This window comes from Rhagoletis pomonella, unplaced genomic scaffold (genome assembly GCF_013731165.1).
Source record: "Rhagoletis pomonella isolate Grant_MI unplaced genomic scaffold, Rhpom_1.0 Rhpom_scaffold_00003, whole genome shotgun sequence".
Lineage (NCBI taxonomy): Eukaryota > Metazoa > Arthropoda > Insecta > Diptera > Tephritidae > Rhagoletis > Rhagoletis pomonella.
This window is the reverse complement of record NW_023458557.1, coordinates 60,380,462-60,391,684: the sequence shown is the minus strand read 5'-3', so window position 1 is coordinate 60,391,684 and position 11,223 is coordinate 60,380,462. Positions and strand designations below refer to the sequence as shown.

At 39.2% G+C, this 11,223-nt stretch overlaps 1 protein-coding gene across 2 annotated transcripts in view; it reads left to right on the top strand.

The window, feature by feature from the left end:
- LOC118735333 overlaps positions 1–4,026 on the top strand; it is a 17,981-nt gene extending 13,955 nt beyond the window's left edge. For both annotated transcript variants that reach the window (XM_036465026.1, XM_036465027.1), the window contains exons 2-4: positions 1,217–1,327; positions 1,393–1,462; positions 3,693–4,026. In XM_036465026.1, coding sequence (XP_036320919.1) covers positions 1,217–1,327; positions 1,393–1,462; positions 3,693–3,764 — 253 coding nt within the window. In that variant the 3' untranslated portion in view covers positions 3,765–4,026. The remainder of the gene's footprint in view (positions 1–1,216; positions 1,328–1,392; positions 1,463–3,692) is intronic.
- Positions 4,027–11,223: the final 7,197 nt, after the last annotated feature.

Below are 11,223 nucleotides of genomic sequence, written 5' to 3'. Positions count from 1 at the left end.
GTAGCGGTATCGTCATCGGCGCCACCTCTGTATTCTCTCCACCGTGCCGCTTACTGAATGCCAGGGTTACTCTACTTTTTATTACATGAAAATGCGCTAAGTGGAACTAGAGCAACTTGCACGATTTTCAGCACCAGCTTTTTTGATGGAGTAATATTACGTTCAAATTGGCCCCATTTAACTTGTTGAATGAAAAAGCTTTTTGTAAAACACAATCGTCCACATTGAACATTTCGAGTTAACTTTGACGGTTGATTTTAAATAAATGGCGTGTAGGGTTAGAACTACGGCAAGCTTAAATCGGACTAAATTACATGAAAAAACGTAGCAGAAAATAATGTTCCGTATAGTTTTTTTATAGACCGCTCGTTTATTGGAGAACGTCATAATCCAAAGATCCTTAGAGCAAGCAAACACATACACACCCTTTACAATTGACGAATTGAACTGTCGAGCAATCAACTGTTTTGAGCATTTCTGCCTGAAAAGTGTTTCATTTATGATCTGAGTTGCTCTAACCAAAATGTATTCAACAAAGTGTGATTGAATTTGGCATTGCTCTCAGAAGAACCATCCTATAGTCAAATTGAAAAAATTTTTGTATGAATTTTGAATCGAATGTTTATATTTTTTGGCATAATAGTACCTGAAAAGAGAGCTTACCTGAGTTGTCAATCACACCTTGTTTAATACACCTTGACTCTAACTTGCTCTATTGTTTTTTTGGCAGCTGCTGTATTCTGCACTTTCTTCGGTTTCGTTAAACACAACTATTATTAGTTGCGTTCCTAACTTTTCTGGGTTAAAACCTGTAAAACTCTCAAAAGGCAAAAGAAGCCAGGGAATCGAGTACGGGAACGCTTACTGGTAAATTCCTGTAAATTTATGCAACTTCTTGCGAGTAAGGAACCGCAACTATTCCTCTTTGCTTTCTTCATATTCGCTGTCATTTGATTTTTCAGCTGGCGTGAAATTTGGTATGTTTTCCAATAATTCCGAGTTATTCCTAAATATAGTTAAAGTTTCTAATTATTAATGTCTAATATACCAAGTTTGCTGCATAATTAAATGCAGCGCATACAATTTGAGGCCCACCGTGAAGTAGTATTTCACCAATAGTGTTTATTTAACTAAATCTGTAATCTCTTTCCATAAAACCGTGCCCGAGGCTTTAAACAAGTAACTATAAGGTGGAAATTTGAAATTTTCTTTACAGTTTTCTTTGTGTTTTCAATTCGAGTCCGGCGCTTCCCCAAAAGTTAATTTTTCCTGCCCCAGAACAACGACACCAATTCGCTTTTGTGGACACTGCCTTCCACACACACACGTAAGTTAAACTAATACAAGTGGCTTTAAATAAACAAACTAACAAGTGAAACTTTTTCTTTGCAGGTTTCCTTGTGCTGCATTTTTCCAGCTTCGTAGGGGCGGATCTTTTGCATCTGTGGACACTACGTTCCAAGTAAGGGTTAGAACATAGTGGAGCGGCGAGCAAACAGCACCGAGCGTCGATTTCAAACCCATATGTTTCAATGGGAAAACGCATAGTGAAGAGCAAAGCGTACATACACGTTTGTAATTGAAGCTTCCCAGCAAACAATTAGGTTTGATAAATATACATTTGAGAATGATTTTAAATCAAAGCCTTTCTCAAATGTCAAACGTTTGAAAATGATTTGATATTGATTTGAAAATTACAGCTTTCTCAATAAAAAGGGGAGTTTGATCTCCATTTGAGAATATGGTTAACTCTCAAATCAATTTCAGAGGTTATTTATCAATTGTACTTCAAATATGGAAATAGAGTTTATTATAGGAAATGTATATGTCATATTTATATTTCGCGATGTACATATCGTCGTTTAAAGTACAAAACCGCGTATCGTCATTCTGCAAAACCGCGTAACTGACATTGGCTGTCAAAAATTGGATTTGCTCACACAAGCTGTTGGCTCAATTCTTATCCATTCGTCTTGAAATATACTTGCCAGAAATGCGATTTCTCTATAAAAAAGTGAACCATTTTGAAATATGAGTGTTTTTACTGTCTATAAAATAATTTATACAACCTCACATACGCGGTTTTGCATTTTCCTGATACGCAGTTTTGCATTTTGTTGATACGCGGTTTTGTACTTTAAACGACGACATGTATGTACATAACAAAAGAAACAATTAAGATAAAGTAATTTATAAAAAATTCGTCTTGAAGAGCTGCAACTTCTTCAATCCGCGCAAACATTAGTTGCGTTCCAAAAGCTTCACGATTTGCAGGTTTTTACAGGAAGTCGTTCCAGGTGACCATCTCCCATAAGGTTTATTAATGGAGAAAACAGCTGTTCCTGGAAATCGTGAATTTCGTGAATATCGTGAAGCATCTGGAACGCAACTATTAAATCCACTATTTGTGGGCTTTCTCTTTGAATTTTTTTTCTATTCATTTTTTTTTTCAATTGATCTTAATTTTATTCTTACAATTTTTGATTTGACTGCGCAATTTTATATCGTTTGACACTTGCCATCTTTATTCAAATCAACGTCAAATGAATTTCAAATGTAAAATTTAAACCTCGTTTTCAATTTGAGAATCATTTGAGAAAAACATTTGATATTAAATTGAGAAATACATTTTTCTCAAACGTTTGAGACTGTATTTGCTTGCTGGGTTTGCTCGATGCTAGCTCTTCGCTTTGCTCGCCGCTCCACTATGTTTTGACCCTTAAACTATGTTCACATATCAATATTATCTCAACCAAAGCTCGTTTTTTAATCACCCCGTTTACACAAGCAAATCTCAGATACTTAGCCGTCAAATTTGTTGTGCTTGTTATTCTCACATCTCAAGGAAAAGTTATGTTTCTTCTCTGTGCCACCGTGATCACGTTTTTCTGCTATAATAAGCAATATAAATATATTTTAACTTAACATTTTATTAAAAATACCTTCACAAACCTCGTTTACTTGCTGGCGTACATTTTTGTTTACTTTTACATTTGGCATTTCTCCTCTTTTTCGCAAAAACAATCGCCTCTCGCTCCCTTCCATTTCGTTTGGACAAAAATTACGTACGAAGAGATGTAGTAACAAAACAACTTATCACAACTAAAGCACAGAGAATTTTTCACAATTTTTTTTATTCTTAATGAAAAAAATTATACTAAATACATCAAAAAACAAAATTCAAGATATTCAATAAATTTGCATACAAATTTGCATACAAATTTGCAACTTTTTAATTAGGCTTTTTGTAAAAATTTTAAAAATTAAGTTTTGCAGCCCATTACGTTTTAGTTGATTGTTGGTATTGTTTTTACTGATTGTTTCTTCCATACAAACTATGTTCGACAATTCTTTTTATATGGAAGACACTGTCAGCAAAAAAATGGCTTAAAATCAACGAAATTTTCTGGCAACTTCAGACTTGCACTTTACTTTACAAAAGGTATATTTTCAAAGTTTTTTTAACAGGTCTGATTAGAAATTGTGGTTTGATGAAGAGTGTCCGAGCCAATAATTTTGTACGGCACTGTACTTATAAGCACTCTAGGTTTCATGAAAGAAAAAAAATTTGAGTACAAGATAACATTAAAATATCAGTAAAATTTTTCGTTGCTGTGGACTTGTTTCGAAACTTCTGACTTTTCCTTAATATAATTGTAAAACTCTGTGCACGTCATTTTTAACGTATTTAGGTACATATTGTGACGAATACTTTGACAACGCGAAGCGACCATCGAGAAATAGGCAGAATGTTCGAGGAATGACGTAGAATGTTCCACAAAGAGAAACGTCAAGTTGGATGAACACTGCGAACAGCGAGAGAAAGAGAATGAGCGATAAACTTCAGAACGTTCTAGAGTTGCCATAAGTACGAGCGCAGGTATATAAGGGCGCCGCCACAGCGATGTGAGTTAGATACAAGTCAGCTAGCTACAAGTAAAGTGAGCAGAGAAGTGAGTTGCGAATAAGCAAGCTATAAGTTTAATTGTGTTAACAATTATTGTAAAGTGTTTTTACTGTATTAGCAAGTATTGTAAATTGTTTGTTGTACAATAAAGTTAATTGTACTACAATTTGGTCATCGTTAGCATTTATTTAACAATCCAGCGATACGAGCCGGAGGATATATGGGAAATCCCTCAACAAGATGCAGCGAACAAAGGTGGCGCCGTCAGTGGTACCGCTACTTTGGTTTTGCCGATTTTGACAGTTGTGGTAACTTGTAAATAAACCTTTGTTTACAAATCAGCGAAAGAGAAATTTTAATTATAAGTGAAAACTAAGTTTAAATTGTGTTAATTTTCAATTTGCGAGTGATTTTTGAGTTGTGGACTGCGTAAAAACTAATACAACGAAGTGCTGTGTGTTAAATTGCGACAGCCGTCAAGATGCAAGAAGCGTAGATACAAGTGTAGCGCTGGGACGAATCGCTGCGTTTTGTGTACATAGGGCACGGCAAAGCCGTTTCCGAAATGTTTCTCTATTATCATATTACCAGCATTTCCTCACAATGATTTTGTTTCTGCTCCACGCAGCCTCCATTAGCAAGTTAACTAATCAATCCCGCAGAGATGCTGCTGTAGTTTTCTGCAGCAGCCTTAATTACAAAGCAATGGAGTGCACTAAAATGTTTACTGTTCTCTAATAGATTAGGTGAAAAATGCAATATTTTCATATTTAGCAAAATTAAAACCCGTTTTTCGCTGTAAAGTGAACTGCTTTGGAAGTTTCAACTCGCTCTTCTTTTCGCTCCATTCTTTGTTTACTTGTAGTACACAAATGTCAACGCCCAGGACGGCGCAATCTTGTATTCTATCATTCTTGATCCCTCAAGGTTTCGAGGATAATCGTTACAATTGGTTTCAGAAGTGGGATTGTTAAATAAATCCCGAAGGATAAACTTATGAAAATGGCAAAAATTCAGGACTTAAAGATTAAGGAACTCAAACAGGAGTTGGAGAAGTGAAATTTAGCAACCTCTGGAAGAAAAGTGGAGTTACTATCACGGCTGCGAGAGGCTATGGAAGCAGAAGGCATCGACGTGGACAAATACGACTTCCAGGGTAAACTTGACGATGCATCCGGAAAGGATGAACAGAAGGATGAGGCCGCTTGTTCGTCGAAGGATATGCAGCAGACATCCGGGAAGGTTGACGAACAGAAAAAGTCTCCAAGTTTATCAACAGCTATGGACGTGAACACGTTATTGGCTGCCATGTCACAGATGTCATCACAGCTGTCGTCACAGATGATGCAAGCACAGGATACACGCATGTCACAGATGTCATCACAGCTGTCGTCACAGATACAGGCGCTGGAGACACGTATATCTTCAGAGGTATCAGCGCAGGTGTCATCGCAGGTGTCATCCCGGTTAGAAACTCAGCTACAAGCACAGGAGGCACGCATATCATCACAGCTGGAAGCACAGGATGAAAAAATTACACAAATACAGGACAAACTTGAAGAGAGACAGGAGAAAGTCGAAGCAAAGGTAGAAGAGTTGGAAGGTCGCCTCCGAGATTTGCAGGTGAATCGTCCAGCTACTTCGACAAGTGCTCCCAAGGTAAAGACTCCATCCTTTGACGGCACGATTCCTTTCTAAGTCTTTAAGCTCCAGTTCGAGAAGACAGCTACAGCAAATCGTTAGAGCATGGAGGATAAATCCGCTGCTCTGTTCGTGGCATTAAAAGGATCTGCAGCGGAAATCTTGCAGACAATTCCTCACTGTGAAAGGAACAATTACGATGCATTAATGGGTGCAGTGGAAAGACGTTATGGTAGCGAGCACAGGAGACAAATTTACCAGATGGAGCTGGAGAATCGCAGCCAGAAATCCAACGAGACTCTACAGGAATTCGCCTCCGAGGTTGAAAGGTTGGCTCATTTGGCAATTGGAGATGCATCTGGTGAGCACCTCGAAAGAGTAAAAATCCAGAGGTTCATCAACGGAATACGGGACGTGTATACCAAGCGAGAGACGTACGCGAATCCCAAGCCAAAATTTGCTGAAACTGTCTCGTATGCTCAGACGCGTGAAACGGCGGCGCTCCTAAGTAGACCAGCCTACAAGCACAATGCGTGGAAGTGGAAACACCGGACGAGACAAATGCTGGGCGAGGAAAATCATGGCTCTGGCGAATGTTTTAAATGTGGAAAGCCAGGCCACTTCGCCCGCGATTGCAGCGCAAGTTCCTGTGGGCTCAACAATTCAGCAGGACGCAAACGCAGGACTGAAGGAGACGAAGCCAACTTCAATCAGTCGTTAAGCTGAAACGAGCCAGCAGGAAGGGCTGCGTGCTGGCTCCAGAAGTTGAAGGGCCCATAATCTCCGTCCCACAACTTGGCCGGAAAGCATGCAACCTCACTGTGTGTGGATGTGTCAATGGGCAGGAGAGAGTACTGAAAGTGGATACTGGAGCGACACATTCCATTATTCGACCGGATTTGGCCACTTTTTTTGTGAAGCCACTACCTGGAGCAAAGCTGCAGACTGCAACTGGTGAACGCACCCAAGTGTTAGGAGAAGTACCATGCGAGGTAATAATCGACGATGTGGCCTCGTACACTAAGTTTATAGTGGCAGACATTGTGAATGAAGTCATCATTGGCGTGGATTTCTTACTTGGCCAAGGCATGAAGATTGACCTCCAGAGAATGATCCTGACAGATCGTCACAGGAAAGTGGCACTTAGGGTTGGTTACGACAATCAGTGCTTCGGCAGCCGATTGGTCTTAGAGGAAGTGCCGAAGATTCCACCAGAAATGGAAGTGGTTAGTTGGGAAGAGGTTGACAGTGATGGAGACGAAATGGTTTCGTCAGGAGAAGGAAGTGGTTCACCGATACAGGAAAAGCGTGACGGTTCCACCAACGCAGTGAAGAAGAGATCGCAACAAGGAAGTGGTCATGGCGAGCCAGGCAGTGTTTCCGGCCGGAGGAAAGCCACTGAACCACGTTGCAATGGTGATACGCCGGTGGCCGGAAATGGAAGCGGCTGTTGTTGCAGTAGGCGCGCTGAAAAAGGTGGTCGGCAAAGGCGAGCAGTTAAGCCGGAAGCCAAGGGTGAGATTATAAATGTCCAGTCAATCAGGTTGACGCCGGCGAAAGAGCGAAATGCGGAAACACTGGGGAAAGTTTCAGCGTGAAGAACCGGATTTAGCAAGATGTGCTAAAGGCAGTGCAGCACGAAGGCAGGAGCCTGGGTGTCATGGACAGCGGATGCGGCATAGATCTGGCAAAAAGAGTGCCCACGAGAGGAGACATGGTCTGGTCACCACCAGTGGCCGGCAGAAGCACGACCATCTGAGATGGTGCACCACCGGTTATGAGCTGGAAGCAATGTCCAGTAACGCACCGAGCCGAGAGGAGCTACAGGAAGGCGATTTGGTGTTGTTGCACATGCCGCAGCCGAAGAAAGGCTTCACCTCCGAACAACATCGTAACTGGAAAGGTCCGTATAGGATTGACAAACGGCTGAGGGACGCAGTGCATCGAATCCAGACAGCTGGGAGACCGAGAACCAAGATGAAAGACTAGCAACGTTTGGAGCAGCAAGTGTGTCTGATCGGGACGATCAGACTTAGGTGGAGGGCAGTGTGCCGAATACTGCGGCAACGCGAAGCGAACAACGAGAAATGTTCGGGGAATGACGTAGAATGTTCCACAAAGGGAAACGTCAAGTTGGATGAACACTGCGAACAGCGAGAGAAACAGAATGAGAGATAAACTTCAGAACGTTCTAGAGTTGCCATAAGTACGAGCGCTGGTATATAAGGGCGCCACAGCGCCTGAAACTATACAAAAAAGCAAATAAGTAAATGGATGTATAGAATTGACAACAACAACCACGCTGTCGAGTTTAAATAGCGGCAAAGCAGATGCACTTGATAGTAGTTAGTTGGTTGAATAAGAAAAATGAATTAGCAACAAGAGTTTACGGGATGTACATAGCTCAGTGGTTAACGCTTCTGACTTTGAACATCGAATACGCAGGTTCGATCCCTGCTGAAGTCTAGAAAAAAGAAGTCTGATGAGGAGATGTGGTGATCTCCGAAATAGTGCTATAACTTCTACCGCTTAGACTTTGTTGCTTTTTCAATTTTTCCTAATAAACAATCGTGGTACAAAGCTCAATAAAAATATTAAAAAATATATATTTAAATTCCATGCTGCCTGTAATGGGATTTGAACCCTGACCCTCTGGAAATTAACAAATTGTGGCAAGTATCTTTGCACACTCATCTACAGCCAGACATGCAAATGTGCAATTAAATACTGAGTTTGAATCAACACCACGCGTGCGTGGTATTAAAGTGTTGTTTTTAAATACGAACATTTTAGAACGATAATCAAATAAAAATATTCATGTTTACTATGCGTTATTTCCCTCAGTGAATTCATAAAATTGTAGTTATTTTTGAACTTTTATTCAAATTTGTGCAATAAAATCGAAAACCGGGACATTTAAATGAAACCCGGGACATTTTAAGGTTGGACCGGGACAAATAGTCTAAAACCGGGACATGTCCGGGAAAACCGGGACGTCTGGCAGCTCTAACGTAAGGTAAACTAAAACAAGTGCCTTTAAATAAACAAACTAACAAGTGAAGAGATCTTTTGCATCTGTGGACATACACGTATAATCACAGCTTCTCCGATTACAGTGTTTTGTATGTAAGCAGTGTTGCCAGGTCTTCGGCATGAGAAAACGTCCCTCTTGGTCTGAGAAAACGTAGTTTCCTACCCAAAACCGTCTTATTCAAATGAATGTACAAAAAATTGTTCTTATTATACATTTATTGTACACAAAGGTACATATGTACGTAAGGTATATAAAAATGTCATTTTGAAAGAGCACATTTAAAATTCATTGTAAACTGGTTTGAGATTGTTAATATAAAAATCATCTTATACATACACTTGTCATCAGCTGATTAAGTCATCACCATTTTGATCGATTTCGTCTGTTTCTCTTTTGTTTATTTAATGTTTATTATTTTTCCATAAAAGCCAAGCTCATTATATAACAAACAAAATATTAATCCACATTTCAAACTTTGTGCAAAAATTATAAAAAATCTGCAGAGCTTCAGCTAGATTTTCAACTTTTTATTTAGATCTTCTAGAATTTTTTTGAGTATGCAGTTTGATAGCCCATATAATTTCAGGGAAATAAAGTGCAAGTTTAAAGGGGCTAAATAATCGCGTTGATTTTTAATAATTTTTTTTTCTTGTAGACATTTGGTAAGGCTTTTTTTGCGTTCATTACATTTTCAATTAAGCCTTAAAAAAGTCGCCTACTTTTTTCTGACTTTTTATGCTGATGCAGATTTTTTAATGCTTTTGAGAGCGTGCGTGTTGCAGCTCTTCCTGATTTGACTTTTAATGTGCAATTGCAAACATTACAATAAGCCTCGTAACCTCAAGTGTTTACACAACCAGCCTTTGAACACGAGATCCTTAGTCCAAGAACCAAAAAAAAAATGCGCATACGCTTGGTATGCATCATGTAATGCGATAAAAGCATACAATTCCCTACAAATCACCTTGTATGAACACACCTTAAAGCTAATCCAATACAATAATTTACGATATTAAAAATGCAACACTGTTCTATGTACAATAGCAGCTAGGTCTAAGACGAAAGTGAAAAATAAATTAGCGGCATTATTACGCGTACCATATAAGCGACAAGTAGTTGTTCTTCATACATTTAAAGTGGGGTCGGCCGACTAGTGCCCAACACTTGGCGAGTACAGCACCGAGGGAGCCCCAGCACATATTTGTGCGTACCAAGCACCCCACAAGCGGGGCACCTGCTCCAGCACATATTTGTGCGTGCCAAGCACCCCACAAGCGGGGCTATGGTAACTCACCACGAGAGCGGCAAGCAGCAGCATACAGCGGAGTGCTAGGGCTCCCACACCAAAGCAGGCGGTGGCCGGTAGCAGCGCCGGCGGACCACCAGGGCTCCAGCGCGTCTAAAGGTACGCCTCTTTCTTTTTCCAATGAAGTGGAACGACGCTTCACATGGCGACCGTAGCCCAGCCTGGCCCGCGGGCATAGCAAAAGGGCAAAGCCCAAGAGAATAAAAAAATAATTTTTTATAAAAACGTGCATTAGTGCATAACCAAAAAAAAAAAAAAAAAGTAAAATAAAGTGAATTGAATTTAATTAAAGTTGTTTTTTACTAAAGTATCGGTGGTGGTAGCAGCTATTAAACAAAATTATTAAAAAAAAAAAATTTTAAAACATTTAAAAATTACAAAAAAAACACAAAAAAACGTTTAAAAACTATATATCTATATACGCAAAAAAAATATAAACTCAAAATTACAAGAAAACTCAGAGAGAAAACGTATACGTGCATACATATGTATGTACAAATACATACAAACGAAAATTAAAATGAACTTACAAAAAACAAAAATGTGGCAGTTATAGTTATAACGGAAAATGATTACATGAAAGAAAACTTAAGAAAAATTAAAAAAAAATATAAAAACTCAAAAAATCCAAAAAAAAACGGTTGTGCCAATTTAAAAAAATTTACATTTTACAAACGTAAACTAAAACAAGTAAGAAAGTCTAAGTTCGGGCGGAGCCGAACATTAAATACCCGGCGCAAGTATTAAATATATGTTTTTTCACCTTTCCGAAACCTTCCGCTAGATGGTAAGCCGGGGTGTATCAATTTTGAGTAAATTAGCGTCCTTCAATTTCGAAATATTGAAGTGTCAAGCATTTCTGAAATTTACCGTTATATGAGAAGCGGCCGTTATTTTAGTCCGATTTCAATAATTTTCAACGTTTTGCTTATATGTGGCAAGCACAATAGCCACACCGAGTTTGGTACAAATTGGTAGAACGGTTACCGATATACTTATATGTGATCATAAGTGGGCGGTGCCACGCCCATTTTCCAAAATTTTACCATAAACGTATTTCTTGGTAAAGAATTGTTGCAAGCATCAATTTTGAATAAATTAGCTTCAATATTTACTGATTTATCGAAGATTATGTATTTCTCTAAATTACCGTTATATGGGAGGTGGGCGTGGTTATTGAGCGATTTTAAAAATTTGGTATGTTGTGCGAAGACCAACAACTGTGCCAAGTTTGGGAGAAATTGGTGCAGCGGTTACCGAGATATACACATGTAACCATAAGCGGGCGTGGCTACGCCCATTTTCCAAAAATTTATAATATTCTTATTTTTCGTC